Source organism: Hydractinia symbiolongicarpus, chromosome 14 (genome assembly GCF_029227915.1).
Source record: "Hydractinia symbiolongicarpus strain clone_291-10 chromosome 14, HSymV2.1, whole genome shotgun sequence".
Lineage (NCBI taxonomy): Eukaryota > Metazoa > Cnidaria > Hydrozoa > Anthoathecata > Hydractiniidae > Hydractinia > Hydractinia symbiolongicarpus.
In genome coordinates, this window is record NC_079888.1 from 9,642,537 (window position 1) to 9,666,865 (window position 24,329).

At 34.5% G+C, this 24,329-nt stretch overlaps 3 protein-coding genes across 5 annotated transcripts in view; 1 reads left to right on the forward strand and 2 right to left on the reverse strand.

Annotated features, from left to right (window-relative positions):
- Positions 1-226: 226 nt before the first annotated feature.
- Positions 227-6,024, reverse strand: LOC130626144 (filamin-A-like). Of its 2 annotated transcripts, none has more exons than XM_057441250.1 (5): positions 5,093-5,461; positions 4,647-4,702; positions 3,330-3,386; positions 2,475-2,687; positions 227-2,137 (listed from the first exon to the last, which is right to left on the reverse strand). In XM_057441250.1, the coding sequence occupies exons 2-5, from the start codon at positions 4,687-4,689 to the stop codon at positions 606-608; spliced, it is 1,845 nt and encodes a 614-aa protein (XP_057297233.1). In that variant the 5' UTR covers positions 4,690-4,702; positions 5,093-5,461; the 3' UTR covers positions 227-605. The 2 variants fall into 2 exon arrangements, with proteins under 2 accessions (XP_057297233.1, XP_057297232.1); XM_057441249.1 differs by lacking the exon at positions 5,093-5,461 and adding an exon at positions 5,504-6,024 and having other exon boundaries at positions 228-2,137.
- A 152-nt stretch (positions 6,025-6,176) lies between these two features.
- LOC130626143 (transketolase-like) lies at positions 6,177-13,776 on the reverse strand. Its single transcript, XM_057441248.1, has 13 exons — positions 13,625-13,776; positions 12,463-12,594; positions 12,308-12,378; positions 9,495-9,541; positions 9,292-9,405; positions 8,759-8,856; positions 8,471-8,662; positions 8,055-8,385; positions 7,838-7,964; positions 7,389-7,583; positions 7,062-7,276; positions 6,752-6,968; positions 6,177-6,648 (listed from the first exon to the last, which is right to left on the reverse strand). The coding sequence occupies exons 2-13, from the start codon at positions 12,573-12,575 to the stop codon at positions 6,482-6,484; spliced, it is 1,887 nt and encodes a 628-aa protein (XP_057297231.1). The 5' UTR covers positions 12,576-12,594; positions 13,625-13,776; the 3' UTR covers positions 6,177-6,481.
- Positions 13,777-19,744: 5,968 nt separating this feature from the next.
- The window catches only part of LOC130624996 (FYVE, RhoGEF and PH domain-containing protein 6-like), a 31,398-nt gene continuing 26,813 nt past the window's right edge, over positions 19,745-24,329 (forward strand). The window contains exon 1 of one of the 2 annotated variants that reach the window (XM_057440067.1): positions 19,745-19,906. In XM_057440067.1, coding sequence (XP_057296050.1) covers positions 19,867-19,906 — 40 coding nt within the window. In that variant the 5' untranslated portion in view covers positions 19,745-19,866. Of the gene's footprint in view, positions 19,907-24,173; positions 24,266-24,329 lie in introns of those variants that run through there. The other variant, XM_057440068.1, reaches the window with a different exon arrangement.

Sequence of the window (24,329 nt, forward strand, 5' to 3'; positions counted from 1 at the left end):
CAGCTGCTATTCCTCGTTACACATAGGTTTCGCAAGAACTTGAACATATAAAAAAGAAAGAATCAATAATATGACAGGGACATGGCAGCAAAAATTTTTAAATAGCTAGGCAAATTAAGGTCTTTTCTTCGAAGATTGAAAACTTGTGTGCCAGTACTTAAGCATAAACACTTTCAAAAGTAATTGTATTGCTTATTGCAAATTTTTCTAAGTGTAACGGACCTGGAAGGTTAGATTTATATATGGACACTTTTTTGCTTTTTTAAAAGGGAACAGAACTACCATCGGCCAATTTTTTCATTTGGGTGCTCTTAAAACCAATCCTCACAGGGTATAGATCTTTTAATCAAAAAGTAATTCACAACATCAAAAATTGATCCTGTTTTTAGATGTATTTTCGATTTTAATTTAAAAAATAAGCTTTAAAATAACAACTGTGTTTTCATCGCTCGCAACCATCCTCGTCCCCAGGGTCTTGTGTACCGTACTTGTGACCCCTGAGCCGTTTTACAAAAAGCGGCCGATATTAAGGTAATTACGATCAAGGAGGTAAGTATGACAGAACTAAACGAGTCAAAAGATTTTCTATGTTGTTTATAAGCACTTCACATATTATTGTTTTCGTCTTTGACGACGACAGTAAATGGGCTTCCACTAATGTCCGCACCAGCCCATAACACAGACAGTTTGTACGTACCAGGTTCATCTAATCTGTACTGCACATCATACACACAATTGCCCATATGTTTGCATACAATTTCGGACAGCGCAGTTGTGTCGTCAAACCCCGCCATTAGAGCCCCGCTTCCAGCTTTTAGCGCGTCAACGGTAAAGTTACTTGGCTGCCCGCAAATCGCGTCGGATAGACCGCTGCCAAAAGCATGACATGATTTGGGATTGCTATCTATTGCGTTTCCGTCGTCTTGTGTCAACGCTAAAAGTTTACTGTTCCTGTTGAGGTCTTTTAAATTTACGTGAAATGGACTTCCGCCAACATGGAAACCGTCGTATTTTAACGACATAATGTAACGACCGGGGCGTTTTCCGGCATATTTTATTACAAATTTACCATCATTGGTACGGTTTTGAGTAATGTCGACTTTATCCGGCCCGTCAAATTCGACGGTAAACGATCTGGATATCGGTAGCAGCGTATCTAAGTAGACACTTGCAGGAATGTTAACGAAAGCTGTATGTAGCCCGTCACCACTTACTTTAAAAATTTCTTTTCCAATAGGGAAGTTTGTCACCTTTATTTTAAAGATTTGTGAAGAGCGGAGAAGTTCTGAGAAATTTATTGACATTGTAAATTCGTCATTCTTGTTTGGTAAAAATCGAATTTCGAGCAAATGTCGCCCACGACGTACGACAGAATGAGCTAAGTAGCCTCCAGTTGTGTCTTTTAGCTCTGTTCTAGCGTTACATCCAAAAGCATCGTAGCCGTGCCACAAAGTCAGTGTTAATGTAGTTAACATACTTTTCTCGTTTTTCTTGTTATTATGCTCAGAATTAGCTCCATGAACTGCCCGTACTTCGAACGGACTTCCAGGTATATCCAAACCATTCTCATGAACATGAAAGATATACATCCCTACATGTTTTACATCATATATAATGTCAACCGAATCAGAATCATTCTGAAAAACTTTCAATTTCATATCGGATTGGCCGAGTACACCTATACACAGATTGTTAACGTTCATTCCTTTTGTAGAGAGAATAGTGAAGCAGTTTGTGTCGCCTATGCAAGCTTGTTTAAGCCCCACACCACTGGCTACCATATTGGTATCTATTTTTTGCGCAGCTACATCGACTTTGTATGGTGAACCAGGCAATGTTTCTCCACTTGCTTTCTGTACCATGGTAACAACGTACGTGCCGGTTTCTTCACGCGGAAATTTGACTGATATTTTCCCATTTCTTTTACGTATGACGTCACCAATAAACGATTTGCCACTAGGGCTCAAAACTTTTGCCAAAATTGGGAGAGTTTGACAGTTGGTTGTGTATTCGTCTTCGCTCGCTTCGTTTGTGGAAATCGAGTCAACACTTGTTGTTGCATTTGACTCGCTATCCCCCCTGCTTCGATTTTCTTCACTTGCGTTAGGGTCCAACACAGTTGAAGCGAAAGGACTACCTAAAAACCAATCGATTTCTATTTCACAACCTAGTCATTAGGCTTTGAATTTAACTTACTTACGCAATCAAAACTTTTTGTTATTTTTTACCGGTCAATATTATTTAGATAAGGAATGAATTAATAAGGGATGAAAGGAATGAAACAACCTTTTGACTTTACAATCAATTTTTCACTTGCATAATATTCAAGGGCTACTAGAAATTATAACAATTTATCAGGAGGGCGAGACAACCTTTTGAAAGACGATTGCCTTCCGAAACAGCATCAAGATTATAGCATCCATATTTGTACAGAAAAAAGACAGCCATGCAGGAGACTGGAAACGAATTGTTACCTGGTATATGTTGCAGGTCGTATTTTATTTCAATCTGATAATCACCAGGCAAGGAAACATAATATTTAATTTTATACAGTGCTTCGTCTTCTTCTAAGTACTCAATCGAAGCACGTGATACGCCCTTGATGACCACATCGAAATCACCGTACCCAGCCTGCCTGGCGTCAAGTGAGAATATATTTGGTTGACCAGCCAACCCTGTTGACAAACCTAAATGAAGTATTGAAGTATTTTTAGAGCATATTTGTGAGTTGGTATTAACAGGCTAAATTTTCTTTACAATCTAGTTTCCAGGTCTCTTTAATGCTAATGATATTCTGGATGGGACGGCTCCGTAATATTAATATTTCATTGTCAATTGCGGAAACACTTTTCAGATGAACATAAGAAAGTCGCTAAAAATTTGTCGGTGGGGCTTTTTAACGTGTCTGCAATACGACTTTTGCCATCTGAGCTGGTGGAACCTTGAGAATAAATGAAGAGCGTAATGTTGACGTCAGCAAACGTTAAAAAATTGTAAGATGTTAGGTTTAATCAAGAACAATATTTTACTTTAAATATTTGAAGAAAATGACAATTTCAGGTTTGTATCTCTTATAGCAGAGCGCGTGTTGAAAACATTCGCTGTTAAGAGAAGGAAAAGCCTAGTAAACACCGTTATTTTCTACCCCTGAGCTCTTTGAGATAAACCTCGAAAGTAGTACTACTTCAGAGGTCTTAATCTCAAAAAGCTCTGGGGGACGAGGATGAGTAAGCATTTTTGTCTATAGGCATAACAATACGAACATTTTCACCTTTATGCAAGAGGCCCGAACGAAGAAAGTTTTTCAAGTTTAAAAGTTGGTACATTACCATATCCTTTAGCAACCACAAGCTCAGGATTGCTTTCCACCTCTGACGTAGATGTTTCTAGATGTTAAACAAATATATATAAATATATTTAAAGCAAATATATATAAAAATAATTACGACAATTATATATTTCCCAAAGACCTAAAAAATATTTCACGTTTACCAACCAGATATTCTTGTAAAAGAAAATCGCTTCGAGCTTCTAGCATCGTCAGGCATTGCGAAAATACGACTCTCTTTAAACAGCGCAGAGCTTAAACTGCATGTGCTTACAAAGTCATGCGAGCTTAAATAATCTATTTTCAGCACAGCATGCAAAAAAAAATTAAGTACCTATAAATGCCAATGAATGTTTACCTAAGAACATATTAAGCTAGATAATCTTTGATTCATTGCATTGAAGATTAGACAGACGATTTGTAATCAGATCTAACTGTGAGATTCAAGATGGTGGGGAAGCTGTGTAGTGTTTATTTTTATCACCCTTTAGATAAATTTTAAGTGAACTTGTAGTAGAAATTGAAAATAATACCAAGAAAATTATTGCCGTCCGATATGCAAAAAGAGACAACTTGTCCTGGGGTCGAGGTTGTAGTGTCTTCTCTCAGAGTTACTAAGGTTAGCCCCGAGGGTTCGAAAATTTGTAAATGAAAGAGTTTAGGCGATGATGTAAAAACAATGAAAATTATGTATTAATAAACCTTATTGTTGGTTGTGATCTTTACTGTAGATAAAAAAATAGCAAAAATCATGGTCTTTTTAAGCCTGTTGCTACAGGCCTAATAAATACGTAAATAATTGGAGAAATGACATGTGATCATGTGTGCAAAACTGATATAAATAAAATACTCTTTCTTGTTTATTATTTAAAATAAAAAATATTACGTGAACAAATAATGTTGAAAATTGGATTAATAATATGCTGATCGATTTTGAAACAAGGTCAAAAGATGAGTGAAAAAAGTAGGGCGGGGCAACCTTGTTTCCAGGGCTTTTTGTCTCTCATCGGCGCTGCGCTTATAAAAGAGACAAAATGTCCTGGGAACGAGGTTAGGGGGGACTCGTGAAAAACCGGTTGTTACGTATGTTGTCTGTGTTCCTTTTGTTTTTCTGCCCAAGTGGACTTTTCCACGGGCATTTTCTATAATTACTTGTGCCATCAAACTTGGAAATTTGCCACTTTGTCTCACTATTATACGGATGTTTGTGTATATCATGCAAGGGAGTGGCTGGAGTTAACAGGAGGGGTGTTTTTGAAGAGAAATACGATACACTGTTGGCCAGACTATCGTGTCTTCTATCATGTAACTCACTTACCATCCATACTGTGCTCTTCTGATATTGTTTCCCGAATCACCATGGTAACATCAGACCTGGAACGTTAAAAAACAACTACAACATTGACGAAAGAAGAAGCACTAGAGTAGAAGTTGTTAAGGACCAACCTCTCCCTGGGACCTGTTGTCTCTTTTTTACACCTGGATGGCGAGCTCAGCATCTTGATATAAAAACAGAGACAAAAGGTCCTGGGAACAAGACCGACGCCGTAGACGAAAACAAACCGTATTGTTAATATGAATTAAAAAAATTATAATCACATACATCAAATTGTGCAAGTAAGGATAAAATCAGCAAAAGCTGATGAAGCTGTGTTAGGTTTTCAGTGCTAAAGTTGTTCGTTCGTGTGTTGCGCAAGGAAAATTCGTTTGTTTTCTGTTATTCCAAACAAACATTACAATATAAGTCCTATAAGATAAACTTACCACGCAAATCTTTCTTTTGTGCAGCAGATTACAAAAATTCTTTTTAAAAACTCGATCAACAAAATGTTTTTGAATCACAAATGAATTTAAACTCATAACAGTTATTTTTTCACAACTATGTTATTTTTTTTCACAACCTCACAGCGCTATAACTACACAATAATATTTGAATATATGCGAATTGAATGACATGTAACATATGATTACAGGGATGTATTTGTACGCCTTTCTTTGACAGTTTTTCCTATAGGAATTACGATTTCAAATTTCCGTCCTTTTGTGCTTGGATAAATGACGTACCAGCAGGAGGTTCAATTAATTAAGTTATATCAACCTATGCTTTTACGACACTGTTTTGTGGTGGATATCGTTCTAAACGAGATATTTGATATATACAAAAGAAAACAATACCTTGTAAGATGTTTTTACCAAAGTTCGTTCCTATTTTGTCTTTTCTCATTTTTTTGTGCCTCTCCCTCCGTAACTTTATATAACATTGATAAAAATTATTATTTGTGGAATTTTGATCCGTGTTGCAGCCTATCCTTCTAATCACGTTCACTAAACTATCGGTTAATAGTAATTAACGCGACTCTCTACCAGGGTGGTTATTATGAAACTATGATTATAACATGTTTATATAAACAACAAAACTGCGATGAGGGTGTTGAATATCAAGCTATCTTATATTAATCTAAGCACATGCCTGTTAATTAACGCGTTTTAAATTCGCAAGTGGATAGTCACAATACAGCTTGGTATACCTCTCTCTTGTGTACCTAAGAACCAATTCTAAAAGAAACTTTCTACCTATCAAAAGACACAGGACTACCTTGAGTACCAACCCCCCCTCTTTATTAAACGTCTGTTCAGTCTCTCTCTTGTAACTAGTATGTTTTTTATACGTTGAAAATAGCACATCATCCTTGATCAAACTGCACTGTTGAATGAATAATTTATCGTCTCCAGGGCTCTTTTTTTCCTTGATCATGCCAGATCTGAAACGCGAAAGAAATCCCTGGAAACAAACTTGTACGCAAGCTTTAACTTGATCTGGAATCATGAAACAAAAAAAAACACTCTATTTTCGAATGCGAAAGGTTCTTTATAGAGAATAGTAAATATTAAATAGCCTAATTACAAGAATTAATATATATGCTAGCGTCTTGGTAATTTCACACAAATGTAAAAAATTATACCCTATTTGAACAAAACTGAAGAACTAAAGAATTAGCAGTAAGAATGCATTAAACAATGGGGAGAAGTGCATCATTAGGTCACAATAGACTACAGAGAATTTAAAATACGCTGACATTAGCTCCTCCCCAGAGTTTAACGCATTAAATCTTGACGTTTGATAAAATATTATGTACTACAATATCGTAACAATTAAAATGATTTTTTAACTGCATTGATTATATGGCTTGCACCTATGCCAAACTTTTCTATGAGAGCTGCAGGAGGACCACTGCGAGGGAGAGCATTAACAGCAATTCGGTTCACGCGAATACCGTTCTCCATCGCCACAACTCCGCTTACTGCTTCGCCAAGTCCACCTGAAATAAATAAATGTATTCAAGTCAATCAAGTTTTTTTGCAAACCTACACATAACGAATGCCTGCCTGTTAAAAGTTTTTAAAAACACCTAAAATACTAACCTTCTGGGTAGTGATCTTCTACAGTAACAATTTTACCACCACAAGCGCGAGCGTTTGTAATAATGCCATTGACGTCAATAGGCTTGATACAAAACGGATCAAATACACGCACAGATATACCCTCAGCTTTGAGGGTTTCGTAGGCCTTTAAACATTCGTGCAATGTAATTCCGCTTCCGATAAGTAAGCAGGTATCAGCGTCGCTTTGCCGTACAACCTGAAACCAATAACAAAACATGAATTCTCTTACAAATTACGATAACTTGAAACATAGACACAACACAAATACAAAGCTAGCGTATGGGCATACCTTTCCTTTTCCAACTTCGAACTTCTCATCCTTGTCATACAGCGCAACAGTGGCAGGTCGACTTGTTCTTATGTAGACCATGGAATCAATATTTGCAGATAATTCAACAGCTCTCTCGCATGAAACAGCGTCTGAGGGGTAAAACACCACGCAATTGTTCACAGCTCGGAACATAGCGATATCTTCCAAAGCCATTTGAGAAGGACCATCTTCACCTGCAGACAGAGAAAACTTTCAAAAATCAATGGGTAACTCAATTCAGACGAAGTCTTAATACATCAGCAGAGAAATAAAACGAAAAGTAAATTAAAAAAATAGTAAAAGTACCAATAGAAACACCAACGTGAGATCCAACCATTTTGAGTTTTGTCTGAGAAATAGCACCCATTCGAATTTGATCGTATCCACGGGAGAGGAAGCAGGCAAACGCACTTGCGAATGCGACAGTACGATCTCTGGTCGCGCAACCGATGCCTACACCAATCATGTTTTGTTCCGCAATGAAACACTCTATGAAACGTTCTAAAGAGAAATGGTTGTTTTTAATTAAACTGAACACACGCGAGGAATTGTTTTCCTTAAAGGCCTACAAAGAAAACGATCTTCATTTTTTCTAATTTTGGCAGGCAGGGTTATTATATTTATCGATAGTACTTTTTAGCCTCTTTAGTGTCTAAAGACAACTCAAGCGCTCATACAGATTTTAATTGTCGTTCTAGAGGCAGTTCTTTTTCTCTTAGTACGTAATGCGTCTAGATAAAATTCCAACAAATTACCTGGGAATTCTTTCTGGAAAGTAATGGCGAATGTGGAATTCTTTGTGTCACCATCCAGCGCAATTACACGGTTAGATGTCCTACCAAGTTTAGCTAATGCTGTTCCGTACGCTGCTCTTGTTGCAACCTAATGTAAAATAAAATTCATACACCGCAAAATCAAGCCATCAGGCTAAAGCAGAAAATATGTCTTTTGAGCATTTATTGGATAAAATACCTTGGAGCCTTCAGCGTAAGTAGGTGGTTCAGACAACTTAATCGGACTTTTATCTAATGTCGGGGCATCATCAACAACAGTCTGTGTGTTTACTTTTTCACCAGTGATATTTTTGTTGACCATCTGAGCAGTGATAGCTTCGATAGCAGCTTTAGCTTTATCTCCTAGGGCTTTACCATGCCAATTCATCTCGTCTTCAATTCCTGGTATTCCCATTCCTTTAAAGGTCTTTGCAAGTATCATGGTAGGCTTTCCTTTTGTAATTTCAGCATCGTGGAATGCCTTGCAAATGTCTTCTACATTACCACCATCAATAACAATCGAATTCCAACTAGAAGAAAAAGTAAACAATGTGATTATCATGCATTAATTTTGGATATGTTAAAAATGTCTCACATAACACAACTAGAACTTACCCATAACTATCCCATCTCATTTGGTAAGTGCTCGTCAAATGTTGCAATGAAGTTGGATCACTTTGTCCTAACCTGTTGATGTCAATTATTCCAACTAAGTTGTCCAGTTTGTAGAAACTGGCAAAGTTGGCCGCCTCCATGACGCTACCTTCAGCAGATTCCCCATCACCCATCAAACAGAACACTCGGTAGCTGAAAAAAGATGAGAATCTCTGTTATACAAATTCATTCAAATGCAAGTCAAGCATCAATACATGCAACAATTGAAACGATGTTTGCAATTAATACCTGGATTTATCAAAATTTTTTCCAGTGTACGCCATCCCAGCAGCACAACTGAGACCTTGACCAAGAGAACCAGTTGCAACATCAACAAAGTTTAATCGCTAAACAAAATATAATATCAATATGTAAACAAAACATATTGACAAAATAAAATTTGTAATGACGAACTTAATTTTTTTCTGTGGGTGATTTGCAATAAAGTGTTTTTTTTATACTTCAGAAAACGATATTTAGGTAAAAAAATATATCTGATATTGTGCGCCCTGCTAACTTTTTTTTTGTTTAATTACAAATTGGATTGTTTCAGCCTCAAATTTTTTTAGTGTTTACTGTGCAAATTTTTAAAATAGAGCAGTTTTACTTTGGTACTAATTTTGGGTTAAAAATGGTATTTATAAAAGACAAAAAATCAATATTTTGCAGGATTTTTCGTTCATTGTCTTAAATTCGATTAAAAATATGGTTTCATTCTGACAGTATTGACCTTTAAAAAAAGATTTTAAAAAAACTTTTTTATGAAATAAACAAAAACTCACCGGTGTTGGATGGCCTTCTAAATCATTATCTATTTTACGCAAATTCATCAAGTCTGATTCAGGAAAAAGTCCTGCGAGGGACCATGCTGCATACAAAATTGGTGCACAATGACCCTATAAACAACATGCATTGATTGGTTATAAAAAACAAGTAAATAAACAATACATAAGAGAAATTATAAACTGTTGTATGTTGCACTCACTTTGGACAAAACGAAACGGTCACTTGATGGATCACGTGGACTGCTAACTAAAAATAAAACATGTCAAAAATTAAATAATAAATTAGTTAAAGGGGAACTCCAGTGAAAATCACTTTTTTTTTTTTGTTATATACGTACTCAGAAAAGCATAAGAAATAAAAAAAACTTACTTCACTTGTTTTTCTTATTTAAAATTGTTGTATTAGCCTTCGCATATTCAATTTTTTTCTCATGAAAAAACAGACAGGCGCGATTTCATTTAGGACTGGACCCGATTATAAATAATGACATCACATCGTGCAGAAAGTTTAGGCGAGCACAGAGAACGTTCATGTTAATACCTATAGCTTACATTAAATCGCTTTTTGTATGTAATTTACATTTATTACATCTTTAAAAAATGGTTAGTTGCTCTGCGTTTCGATGTACCAATCGATCAGAGAAAAGTAAAGAAGTAAGTTTTCACAGAATACCGTCTGTGAAAAAGAAAAACTCAAAATGGCTAAACAGGTGATCTACAAAGTGATCAAAGTTTTTATATTTGGTTAGCGCACTTCACAGATAGTTCTTTTAAAAGAGATCTCCAGGAAATAAACTTCCATATTAAAATATTGCCACTTTGTAAAAATGCCATTTCAGCTAGTGAACGCGATCAAACTTTCTCATTTCTTCTCATTTCATTATTTGTACTTATATCCACAGAACACAACCAAATAACATTTTGTACATTTTTATATTAAATAAAAGAATATTATACGAATTTCCAATACAATCACCGACAAAAAGGTTTTCTAGTTACACATGTATCTTTCAAGCGCTCAAGTTTCTATTCTTTGTTTTTCAAAAAAGAAGCTTTTTTGATGGAAGGACATGCCGAATATTTTCAGGGGGAAAATGTACCCATATTCTTCAATCTTTGTAACTGTTTAAGGCTGCATGTAATGCTAATAATGCAGTTTCTAAAACAGCTTTGTCAAAACAACTACTTATAAGTCAGTAGCTTTTGCAACGCATTTATGACCTACCATAATCATAAGAATGATTTTTATTTATACAATATTAATACCCCTGGTTTATCACGACCCAGACATTATTCGATCTTTCGATCACGCATTTAAATGGTCCTCCATTATGGCGAAAATTTCAACGTTACATAAAATTTGTTTGCATTTGTGCGCAAAAAAGCGCGTGCAGGGGAAAAATATTGCTGAATTGTGAAATAAAAATAAATTGGCTTGTAAAGTAAGAAAGTTTTTTTATTGAAGCAAATCATAAAGTTTTTTGACGAAAAGGATGTTAAAAAAAGCGATTAAATATATTTTTTATTTCTTTAAAAAGAAAATATTTTGCTAAGAGCGTTACTTTGAGTCAGTAAAAGACACCTTGTCACTTTGCATCATTATTAATTTATTCCTTGTGAGACACAAGAGGTTCGAAGTTGTGTGACTGTAGCTTCGTAAAGTCTTTTTCATTAAGAAAATTATCCGATTCTATGTTTTCTAAGTTATAATCTTCGTCATTATTACAAGACGTCTTATCAACGAACAATGTAAACACTAAGTAAACAAACTTTTAGAAGGTGTGCTACTGAGCTTACGGACTTTCTGCACGATGTGACGTATGTTTATTTATTCGGACCTAGTCCTCTCAACTTTACACGGCCTTGCAAATTTATTCAAAATTGAAGATGTTTACAGACCCAATAAAGGTATAAATAAAATTTTTTAACAATGTAAAAGGTTTATTCTGACATATTTATGTATTGTCTTATTAAAATAACATTTTTTTCAAATATATATTAATTTTGTTTTTTAGGAAATATGGCATACATTTTTTAAACTGGTGTGTGGCCTAGGAAATGATTCTTGGTTTTGAGATTAGGGTTAAATTAAAAGCCATGGATAATTTTGGCTTAGCCTTGTATGCTTAAGAATATTATATGATATGCTTATATTTAAATATTGTTACTTTTTTTCAATAATGAAGTTGATTTGCAAAACTTTATAAAATTTGTTCATTGTTATGTTTTTATTTTGTTGTTTAAACAATAACACTGCTATGGCATCTGATATTCATATCAGATCTGATGTTGTTTCCTTTTTAAAAATTATTTTTAACATAAAAACAAAGTGGGGAGTTAAATTTTATGCTTATTTTTTGAGACATTTGAGCTTGCATATGGTTATAAACATGAAGCATATAAAAATCTGATTTCCCATGCAAAAGGTGATTAATTTCATTAAGCCAGTTGATTGGTAAATTATTTTATTGGTTATCATGAAATTGTGTGGTGTTTTTTACACATTTCTTTGCGTTTTTGGAAACCTTAGAAAAGTGATTTATATGATGTGAGTGGTTATCTCAAACACTCAATTTATAACTATCAGGAAATTATTGCGACCGCTTAAATTAAGTTTCTAAAAAAGTGTATTACTTTCACATGCTGCTTTAAAGATATTTGCAAAGTCAAAATTCCTTCTTTTTATTGTTTTTTCAAGATTGAGCTGGTCACAGATGTAGGTTATTAATTTTGTAATTAAAGCATTTTAAATTTCCTTGTGTTCCATGAGATTAAAACTTCAAAATCCTCATTTGTAATAATTTTAATTTACCAATGAAACTACTTGAATAAAATGTTTTAATCACATAGATTATTGAAACAAGTACTAGTGATTTTAATGATAGCTTCTGTATTTAAAAACTTGTCTTTTTGGATGCGACCAAAAAAATTTCACCCATATCTAGAGACCCATTAAGTGTCAAACAGCTTTTTGATTCCAGCCTTAATTTAAAACTGCAAAGTAAATATTTACCTTTATATTTCATTGTATGAAAGAATAAAACAGAAGTCAGTTCAGCCATTGAACAGCAGGATGTGGGATGACTAGACACAGAAAAACAACATTATATTTGCAAACAGATATATATACCAATTATATATAATTTATAAAAAATCTATAAAACGTACCCTGATCCGGCAGCATTTGTAGACTCAATGCTTAAAATTCGTAATCTATTTGCCAGGTCTTTTAATGCTTGTAATTTCTTTTGGTCAGGACAATGATACAATGCATCAGCCATTTTGTCTATAATTTTTCTTCTAGACATACATAAATATTTTTTAACTATTAAACTCATTTTTTGGGGAAAAAACAGCCAACACTAACATGAATTAACTGATTTGTTATCTGATCTTATTTTTTTTACAAGAAAATGTATATAACTAATAATGAAAGCAAAACTACTTTTGAATACCTCTTCTCTTGAAGAAGACCCTGAATAATAAAAACTTTAGAAATTAGGCATCCCTTTAAGGAGAAATTATGGTTCGTAGGATTCTTTATGACACCATCCACAACATCTGCTAAAATTCCTTAACCTGTTACCACTATTGTGCAGGGCTTGTCACAAGGAAAATTGTGTGTGTGTGCAACCAATTTTTTTATTGTCCTTCTGCCTTAGTGGATTTCTCCATGTGCCTTATCGACTAGTTTTATGTAATGTAACCTCTTATAGTAATACGCTTCTGTCTGCCTATGACTTTTGCAAAGTCAATAATAATACATCTACTTTTTCCAGTTCTTTCCTAAAAAAGGGTAAAGAACTTCCACTAAAAACTTAAATTCGATTGGCTATATATATATATATATATATACTAAAGCCCAGAATGCAAATCCAACAGAGCATTTTAACTTCGAAAACAATGTGCTTTTCACATTTTTTGATTTTATTATATTTCTCCTTTATTTTATAAACTCTGCTATAAAATATTTTAATGACAATTTACTATTAATTTTTAAACAGACAAAATTCTTCTATTGATAATATATAACTATAATTTTAATCTAAGATAGTACATCCCTAGGGAGATAACTAGGATTTTATAAGCAAAAAGTCACTGCAAAACTAATCCCATCAAAATTATGCTACAAAAACATTAAAAGTATAAAGCATAAACAGGACAAAACAAATACCGTCTGGTTTTGCTAGCTTCATAGCCAGACAGCTAGCCAAAGGTTTTGCAAGTAAATTCAGAGACCAATTTGGTTAGAAGAAACATTACCATCTGCTATAAAGACTGAAGTCTTTCATGTTAAGTGCACAAAAGATTTAAAAAAGGAAAACCTTACCTTGTCAAGTTTCTAGTAAAATGTTTCTCCTTCTTTCTCGTTAATAAACAGACATTAAATTAATTCAGCAAAGGAGGTTCAAATTTAAACAACTGCGGCGTCCCTCCCTAGACACCATGCTTAAAGCTAAAAAGAAGTTATAACTAGCAGCTGAAAAGATTGGGTACTATATGGTGAACATTTGCTGAATCATTTAGATTTTGCCAGTAATTGTACGTAGGAAGGTAGCTAGTTAATCGACGGAAGAAAGTTATTCTTGTTACATATGCGTGTTTAAATCCTATTTGACAACAAATTATTTTTAGTTTCGGAAGAAATTATTATGCTGCGTGTAACCCCCTTGCCCAAGGGAAGTGTCATGTCGCGACAGGGGGAGGCGTAAACGATTAAGTGTCGCGTCGCGTTTTTCCGTTACGCATTGTCAGCAACCTCGTCCCCAGGCCTATTTTTCTCTTTCGGACAATCTCGGACGGCGAGAAGAAATGGCCGTCTCGGATATCAAAAAAGCAAAAAATTGCCCTGGGAACGAGATTGGCATTGTCAGCAATTGCAAATAGCTTGTTGAGGAACAGGAAACAGGAAAAACAAGATTTTAAGTAGACATGTCGTTCAAAACCGCGATTTTAAGGAAAAAAAGTGTGCGCATGCGCCAAAAATTTTTTTTAAAAAAGCGCCTACGGCATAAGATTATGACGTCATCGATATTGACCTCACTCTCTATTATCTTGTTTTAGTTGCCCAGTAAAAGAAAATTTAACATTTTTTTCTTTTGAAACTAAAGAAGGATGACCATAGACTACTATTTCGCCTTTGGTTGCTACCCGGGGCAGCCTAAACAGACGGCAAGGTCCACAAAAGCCCGGATGGCTAGTTCACAATTTACCAGTACAGGAGCACTCTTGTACAACATTCTGACGCAAGGTTTTGCCTAAAAATTACTTTTCCTGTTTGCATGTATCTCTTATCGAGCGTTCTATCGTATTAGGTAGTAGCTGCCACTTTTTTTACTACTAAAATTTTGAGCTTTTCTACACCATACATTTCACTTTCGTTTTCACAAAAAAAAATGGTTGACAACTATTAGAAATGTAAAATAGACGCTAATAAACAAAGAACAAACGATATTATACTACTAAAATTAAATTTTAAAAGGAAAAAAAATAATTCATCTGATCTGTAACCTTAGCTAGCTCTAAGGTTGGTCTTGATTAGTTTTCTCTATCTAGAAGCCTGCTAAAACTAAACGTAAATGTGAGAAAGCTAGCTTCACTCAGACTCAGTGGACCCCAATGGAAATAATCCACTAACAATAGGTTTTTGTGATTTTCTGGGCTAGAAACACTTTAAATATTTATCATTATTGTTGTTGTTAGACTAGCAAATGATTGCAAATGAAAAAAATTGTACAGTTATATAGCTATATATATGTTAAACGATAAAGCTAACGATTTACACAGACATTTCAGCCTAGACCATTCCCTAATTGTGAGATTTTTCACCACAAAAGTCACCACAAATTATATAAAAATACTTTACAAATTAGGCTATTACAAATATTTTTTATTTCAATTCATAATCTGGATTTAACGAATATATTCTTATTTCAAACGCATCCAACAAAAAGTGGTAATCGAGCAAATCAGCAAGCTCTTCTGTTTCATCATTGTTCCATCTTTTTTTTAACCGCTTCTGTCAACAAATCTTCACATGCAAATCACGTTTGAATGACGCTTGAAATTGTGAATTGTTGGGTCAAAATTACTTCAATGAAATCGTGCCAACATGTTCTGTATCATAGAACAATTTGGGACTGGTGCCCTAAAATGTGAAAAAAACAGAAAGTACAATATAAGCTACCAGAATCACCCAGAACCACCCAAAACCACGAAAACGCATGCATGTCCAATGTGTGGCAATCGTTTTCAATCTTTTATAATTCCATAATTTAACGGACCAGCCGTCAACGTTCAATGGACCCCGGGTACAAACCTCGTACAGCCGACTTCCCGAAAAACGAAAAGTTTCTTTTTCAAGTCTCAATTATAAAATGTATTTTTTTGTACAAAAAAGTTTCATAATTCCCAAATTCTTACTAAATGTCCTCCTTTTCAATTTCTTAATGTTGGCTTGGAAGGTCTTCTACCTAACATGAGTCTTTCCCTTTAAAGTCTATGGAATACACGTTCGATATGAAGTCAATTATTAACGCACTATTTACACCAGCGTTTTTTCCTAGTTTATATTTTTTTCAAGTGACTGATAGGTTCGTGTTAATTCGGTCTGTTCCTAGGTCATTCTGACTGATTCCAGCTGGTTCTGGGTAATTCTAGGTTTGGAAAACAATGATTGAGCAGACGGCAGGGCCTACAAAAAGCTCTTATCTTTTAAAAAAACCTGAGGCTCTCATAAAAAAGCATGTAAAATGATAGCAAAGTGTGCATAAAAATGTACAGACATGTGAGTTAATGTTTAACATATCCTGTGAAACCCCTGACTTTTTTCAGATGAAACTTTTTTTTGGCGAGATAAACATAAATTGTTCATGATTTATCAGACACCACAAACTCGGCATAAGCCTCAATTATATAAGTCAAAAATTTTTTCCAGGGTACGAACAGATATGCTGTCCAAATAAATGCACACGAGCATCTCTGGTTTAGTGTTACTTGTTGTTTTGTTAATTATATACATATTATAGAAAAATATTATCGATTTCTTTTTGTATGAGATTTTTCATTAACAAACAAACCTTCGCTACGAAAAATTATTTTTAGCAGAACTATTAATAAACCCTTACCCCTTTTGGGTGACTGTGAAACAGTCAGGGTAAACACCTAATTAGACGACATGACCTAATTAGGCGAGTCATTTAGTTAGGCGACATGATGTAGTTTAATTACGCTCACCGTAGTCTAACTAGGTGAACGAAAACTTTCTGTTGTAAATACGTCGAAATCATTGCGTTTCGCACTACAATTTTTATGTGAATCAAATCGCAGACAATTTTGACCAATTATCGTCTTATTTGCATCGCGCATTGACAACTTATGGCCCAAACCTTGTGTGGCAATATTTGTTGTTTTAAATAATGGATTTCAGCCATTTACGCCACAGGAAAAAAAATATGGGGGATGAAAATGTGGTATTGTTTGACTAAGATTTTAACGTTGTTAAAACAGGATGTGAATAAAAAAGAAACGTTACAAAACAAATTGTTACCACATCCATCTTAAAAAAAATTTGCGTTTTTTGTGAAAGAATATCTTCATTAAATTATTGCGTATTTTACTATCGTCACCTAAATAGGCAACATGTAATATTTCATTTTAACATAATTCTTACTTGCGCGAGCATATCGAGGCACGAGTGACAATTTTGGAATCATGGTTGCATACACTACCCATTCTGAACAAAGTGTTTTTGCGATTTTTTTCTTAGGAATGTGTGAAAAGCCATTGAATATTGTAATGTCTTAACTAGGTTACATATGGTCTAACTAGGCTAGGCTATGAGTCGCGGAAATAGGTGGTATGCCCTAATTGGCCTACCGTAGCCTAATTAAGTGTTTAGACTGACTGTGAAAAGTTAGGGGGTAGCCACAAGCAACATTTTTTCACATCTAACACTGGTTTATTGCTTATATTTATCTTATTGAGTGCACAATTCTTATTTAAAATAATGATATTTACCGATTTATGAAGTCTTGTGAAAGGTCATTTCCGAGGACCAATTTCTTTCAGAAAAAAAGTGGCAGCCACAAACCACTGGTTTTATTTGATAAAACAGGCTATCAGCTTTCAGGAAAAACATGTCTTAAAGCATGACTTTGCGTTGGAAGGCAAATATCTTCATTTTCCACCAACTTATAAAATTTTATAATCAAAACATTGCTATTCTTACTGTCTCCTCCAAACAAAAGTGAAAGTGTTCGGGTAGTCGAATCTAGAGTTTTTGTATAGTCCAAGGCCTGCTCTACTAAAATAAAATCTTTTTAGGGGATGATCTCTACCGCAGAGGCTCAAACAACATTTATTTTTAAGGGAAATTAGAAGCACGTGCGATGGTGGCCATTATGAATCGCTTGCGGCAGAAAATTTGATAACAAATAATGGCGCATGCGCACACTTTTTTTCCTGCCGTAAATGACCGTGATGTTTGATTTGCGATCTTGACCACAGGATCTGCAGTGTATTTTGATACCACCACGAGAAAAAGGCTATCTTCGTCCCTGAGGGTTTGTTGCTTAATGTCAAAACTTAGTGCTTTACTTGTTTCACGGCGTCGGTTTCCATTATCATAAAAAATGTAACAAACAGTGTACAAAACAATCACCTTTACCACTTTAAAGGAAACCTTTTGCACACAACAAAGTGAGACTAAAAATATTGCACAAGAAATGTTGTAGGGATAGATTTATTCTATCTCTAACTCTAATAAAAACACCAACATTAACAAAAAGTTTTAAAGTTTTACCGCGGTTTAAAGACACCTCCCGGGCTGCTCTAAATGGTACGTTTTTAGGTCTGTAACCTAAACGCGTACCCCTGGATGCTTTTTCTTAAATATATTCTTGTTTTTTGCAAGAAATTAAAATTTAGGCGGAATTTGGTTAAATATCGAAATGAAAATGCAAGTTTGTTGTGAAAAGATAAGAGAAAATTTGGCGTGCGCAAAAATAATTAAAAAAAAAAGAAAACTAGAAAATGGCGTAATTATTTCGTGGCGAAAAATCAGCAGCGGTAAAGCACTACACAAATTAGCACTAATGCCGTTACTGAATTGGGCAAACTAGATTTTAGTTCATAGTTGGCAGCAAAAATCGTAGTAGGGCCAGTAGTGGTCGCGAAGTAAAACGTGGGCCTTGGTCGCGAGTTGGTGTAAATAACTCAATAATACGGAATTAGGAGTTCTGACTAAAGAACAAAATAAAATCAATTAATTAAGAGAGGCACAGAAAAGTAAAAATATTGTGAGATTATGAACTAAGTTTTCTTAGACGCAGCTGGACAGAGTACGACGACTCTATCCAACGGTCCGGGTCTTGTGGTTCCTGAACGTTATTAGGGAGCGGCATCAACGTCATCAACTAGGCAAAATATGCCCTCAGGTTGGACTCTATCACATGCTTGTCTTTATATATCCTGCGCCCTGGCCTTTTTTTCTGCGCCTAAAAATTATTGACAAAACTAATCTTACATTTTGCAGCTAAAATATCTTTTGTTAAGAATTTTATCATAACACGTGTGTTCTCTACCACGTTTTTATATCCCTTTCAACATAACAACATCACTTTCTACATACACTCTCCATCGTTGTTGAAATTCGCAACCACTACACATGTGAGCAAAAAAGAGCTTTATAAGGGTTTTGCTATATTCGATAAATGTTTTTTTTTTTTTTTTTTGGGGGGGGGGGGGCTAGGAGACGCAAAAGGTCCTGTGTGAATACGTTACAACGTCTGTTGTTTATACGTGACTCCTACACATGTTATTCTCGTATAAAAAACTTTAACAGGTTCTGTGATCGAGGTTGATTCGTTTTAAAGCGTCAAACTGAGATGTATTTTTTACACCATTATCTTAATTCCTATAACCTGGTAAAAAATGTTCAAATCATGGACTTTAAGACAAAACTTATTATAAAGGACATACATACTCAAAAATCGAAATGTTTGAAATTTAAGTACAATGGTGTACGGGCACCCTTGTTGCAGATATCCAAGACAAAATCATCGCCTTTTTTAATTTCCGAAAAACTGAAATGTGAATTTCAGCAATTTGGGATTAAAAATTGGAACGTTTTTTTATTTTGAATTTTATAATGGCTCTTCTTCCTTCTTCTAATAGGCTTCTTCCTGTCTAGCTATGACGTGTATGTAATTGTTGCCGGAAGAAGAAGTTTTTTTATTTTGGTAGATTTTATATTGCATATTGTTATAATAATTTAACATTTCTTTGGCATATCCCTCCCTTTCACTACGCAAAAAGCTTTTTACATTTACCTCTTTAAGGTGCAAAATCGAATCGCATCTCATTTTAGTCTGCTGCGTCCCCCAAAATGTTAAAAATATCTAGGGACGAGGGTCCGTTTAATTTTATCGTGTCGATGAATCTCACTTTACTTTCCACAAAAACATAAACAAACCAGACTCCACATAATAGCATTAGCCAAGATGACAATAGACCCTTTAAAACATTAGAAACTAGTATTAAATTATTCAATAAAATAGATTTTTTTAAATTATGGATCAAGAAAATATCCATGCAAGTCGGAATGATGACGGTAAGTGGTTAGCTAAATGTGGCTTTCAGATAATTAATTTTAGTTTAGGTGGGATGGGGATAAAAATATGTACGAACTAGATTCTAACATCACAACCTGGTGTGTTTAGGGTAGTCAACAATCTAGAAAAGAGTCAGGAATTTAGTAAATTTGTCAGAGGAAACTTGGGGAATTTTGTTGTGTAGCTAAAGCTGACAGTTGTCAACTATATCTAAAGTACTGAAACTGAACATCATTCCTTTTAAATGTTTTTATTTTTGTAAATAGCAAATTTACATTACGTATGCCAGGAAAAACAGAATTTAAATTGACTCGCTACTCATTCTTTTTTTTGGATATTGGCAAGTGGTTTTACGTGGTTTTCATTTCCATTTTTTATACAATGATAATGTTTTAAAGCATAGCTACCTCTGTTGTTGCTTACCTCTTTGGACAAAATAAGCTGGTCCAAATTGACTTAAATTAGCATGCTACCAAAACTTGAAATTTTCCAAATAAGTAAGTTTCAATTAAAAATGTTGTTTAACAAAGCAGCGATAGAAATGCTTTTTTAGATGGCGTTTAAAAAATTTAAGAACGAAGAATTATTAGGGCTAGACCTCTCATAAATTTGATGCATTGATCTATTAAGACAATAACAAATAGGAATGGAGTACATGTTTGATTGACATACCTTCCGGATGGTGAACTTCGTTAGGTTAATAGTTCACTGCCAACTGGCTTTTTATGTTTCGAGATCATTAGGTTGTACATCGTAGAAGTCGCCGGTGACATGGTTTAAAAATGCTTGTCACCATCACAGTTTAAAAAGCGACTTTTTTCAATACGATATTTAATTTTTTCGATTATTATTACGAATCAAATGTCACCAGAGTATTTCTGCAGCCTGAATGATTTTAGTTAGTGAAAATGGCTTAACTTACTAAAGATCGAATGTAAGTATTTTGTAGTCGCAAGAAGTGGGAGTAGCTCAAACAAAACCAAAATTATTGTTGCCATATTTTCCGGTATATAACCCGCACATCGTATAACCCGCAGCTCAGCTTTTTTAGGGAAAACTAGATGTTATCAGATAGCCTGCACCTTCGTATAACCCGCATAAAATTTCAATCAATATTCGTGTTAAGAAAAAAATCAGCGTATTTGTACTTACCCTAATAATTTTATAAACATGCTGGAGACAGGTGGGGGACGTTTAAACTTGTGAACCCTAAACACGAGAACCAAGTGTCTGAAGTAGTGACTCTCTTCTTTATTTGTAGACATTAGTTTCAGCCAATAATAACTCTTGCTTCATGCGATTAAAAAAACAAACAAATAAAAAAAACCATGCTATCAGGTTATAAACCTGAAGTAAAATCTCTGTTTTTTATGTATATTTGATTTGGCGTAAAAATAAACAACATAATAATTATCACAGATTGTCTGAACAGCGATGTACGGAACGTTCTTTTCTATTGTTTCTAATAGAATTTTGTTATCTATTTATATCTCAGCAATCACAACAGTGTCATGATAAAATGAATGGCGGCAATGAGGAGGAGATAGTTTTTATTGTTTTGTAAGTAACCAAAAGTAAAAATGTGCCCGGCAGGGAAATCTTGGATCCAGTGAGAATGATGTGCACCCGAATTTTGAGTGAGTTCCCTAATTACTTCAAAATGGGTTGTCTTTCAAGTCTATCGTGTAGCTATCAGCATTTCGCCATTTTGAAAGTTTAAAGGAGCATTCCAGCACTAAATTTCAGCACTTTTCTATGAAGCTTTATGTTCTTATATGAAAAATATTATATGAAAAAATAATGTGTATCAAGGATATGCGTCTTAGTTAAAATGCATAAAAATAAACAAAATAATGAATTATTACAGATCGTCTGTAACAACGATGTACGGAAGATTCTTTCTCATGTTTTTATAATTTTATTATCCATTCTCATCTTACCAATCATGGTGTGCATAATAAAATAAGCGGCAGTAATGGGGAGGACAAAGTTTCACGTGTCTTATCAATTATATTTTTTATTTTTTTCACATATTTTGTGGGCACCTGTTGTTAGCCAATATAAAAAAGAAAAGAAAGAATGAATATCATTCAAACTAAATTGTTACATTTTTTACTGTTTTTTAACAGCATTTATCAATTTAGTCCTGGGCACTAGCTTGTGAAATACATGTCAGTAACTAGTAAACATGATACCTGCCATATTGTTCTATTACCAGAAGCAAATCATTTCAATTTTCTCAATGTGATTGCAAAGATATAAATAGATTAGAATAACATTCAACACAAAAGAAAAATTTATCTCCAGAATCGGGTTTTAGAGAGAGTGAGTAGATCTTTATAACGCAGACAACTGAATTTCGCTCGGTATTTTTAGACTCAAATTTTTAGAAGTGACGTTGGTTTGTTTGTTTGTTCAGAAGCAAAAGAGTTCTCTTATAAGTTACGACTCCGTCGTAAGGCAATTGAAGTTCTCCCTCGTTCTGGCTATCATTTATAGCTTGTGTTGGTGCGCACTTTCCCGCAGTTGAGTTGAATATAATGCGAATCAGTTTAGACTTGTCTGGCTCTTCGGAGTGTCAGGTCCCCGTGGCATGGTTCCAAATGGGACTGCTGATTCCATCGTAAATCAACAAAACGCCAGGGCTTAAAGTGTTAGCATGTAATCTCAATGCCAGCTTCAACTCACTATTGAACATAGAAAACTAACGAACGAAGAAAATAAATCCAACACCAACAACAAGTGCATTCTCCGCCAGTTTCTCGTTTAATTATATCGTTTGACTGTCGAGCACGCTGGCGAGTACTGTGTGAGTACAATAGCAATTGTGTTCAAGTATTTTGACGTACTCGTATGCGCATTATACTCGTCGCGTACTCGTGGAATACCCACAGAAAAAATTACTCGTTTAATACTTGTGTATAGTTCCTCGCCATCGGTACTGTATAACCCACCGGAAAATACGGTATTTAAAAATTTTACAACAAAATTATGTTGGCAACCTAAGTATTACGATTGGCAATTACGTCAGCAGTGCGGAATGCTGATGCTAATTTTAAGGGCTAAAAATTGAGGGATATACCCTGTCTATTATTTCCAGGAGGGGCCATGGTTTAGATGAGGAGTCCTAAAATATTTAATGCTTATTTTGAGCTACACAGACCCAAATGGGGTCCACACTCTATCAGACAACTTTGTGCGACATCTTCCAAATTTCTCTCACATGGCTTTGGTTAATTTAATGCTATAGTAGCATTTACTTGCCCATATTGAATTGCCATCATGGGGAATCCAACCCTGCTCTCCTGCACAAAGTGCGAGAGTTATAACCACTACACTATGGCGGCATCAAATTACTGGAACATAGTTTCTTATACAACTGGCAAAACTCACAACTGTCACAACATCCTTCTATTATTTCAAAAATCAGTAAATTGAGCATTAATTAAAAATCTAAAAAAAACTTTATTTTTAAGCATACATAAATGGCGATGCAGTTTCAATGCTTTCTTCCTTTTTTGATCAACATTTTATGTGGAATACTACATTACAATTTTCATTTTCAGGCAAAGTTGTGAGGGTATGCTGTATTGAAGAGATGAATTATGTTTAAATTTTATCTGGTTGATTTCTATATATAACAGCTTCATACTTCATGCAATATATATTTTCATTCCAATGGAATACCTAGCTGGCTTACTGATCAAAAGTCGAATATGATTTTTCACTACTTCAACCTCTATCTTTCTCTGTTCCTTTCCACTTTTAATGTAATGGTTGCACGCTTAATGCTTCTACTCTTAACCCCATCTCTGATATGAGGGAGGAGTTTTACTTTCGTCAACCTCTCCACCTTCTTTGTCACTCCAATTTGTGATAAATTCCTTCATCCATGCCAGACAAGAAACTATCCTGGTGTGTGCATTATCTAATTTTTTTTCCTAGAGTGTTCAAGAGGATACAGCAAGAGTAAGGTTTTCCAGTCATCAAAGCTAGATAGACATATATTAGATTCTTAAGTTCTTTCTTGGTGGGGGCATTCCATTGCAAAATGTTTTGTTGAAGAGCAAATATGGCATTTCATTACTCTACCATCACTGTCTTTTGGAATGTTGCTTCTCTTGTTTCCTCTATTTCTTTTTTCATTGTGAAAACCACCTCTTCCTTTTCTTCTTGTTTTCTCTAAAGTATAAAAGACTCATTGTTCTACAGAAACAACTACGTAAGAGTCTTTTATAAAATCTTAAAATTTTTATGTTTTGCATTTTTTTCCTTCATATCTGCATATTCTAACTTTGCTGTGTAGTTTTTCTAATTCAAATGATAAATGGGGAGAAAAAAAGCCTGGACACTTGAAGGTAACTGCAAGTTTTATCTTTTGACTTCTCTATATTTTTTTTATATTCTGCAATAAATGTTGAA

Excerpts from the sequence above, each read along its gene's own strand:
- LOC130626143 (XM_057441248.1), bottom strand. The coding sequence starts at position 12,575 with ATGGCTGATGCATTGTATCATTGTCCTGACCAAAAGAAATTACAAGCA. Across the intron at positions 12,379-12,462 it reads ACAAATGCTGCCGGATCAGG|TCATCCCACATCCTGCTGTT; the intron begins GTACGTTTTATA and ends TTCTGTGTCTAG. Across the intron at positions 8,386-8,470 it reads ATGAGATGGGATAGTTATGG|TTGGAATTCGATTGTTATTG; the intron begins GTAAGTTCTAGT and ends TTTTTCTTCTAG.
- LOC130626144 (XM_057441250.1), bottom strand. The coding sequence starts at position 4,689 with ATGGTGATTCGGGAAACAATATCAGAAGAGCACAGTATGGATG. Across the intron at positions 3,387-4,646 it reads AGAAGAGCACAGTATGGATG|AAACATCTACGTCAGAGGTG; the intron begins GTAAGTGAGTTA and ends TTTAACATCTAG. Across the intron at positions 2,688-3,329 it reads TGTGGTTGCTAAAGGATATG|GTTTGTCAACAGGGTTGGCT; the intron begins GTAATGTACCAA and ends TACTTCATTTAG.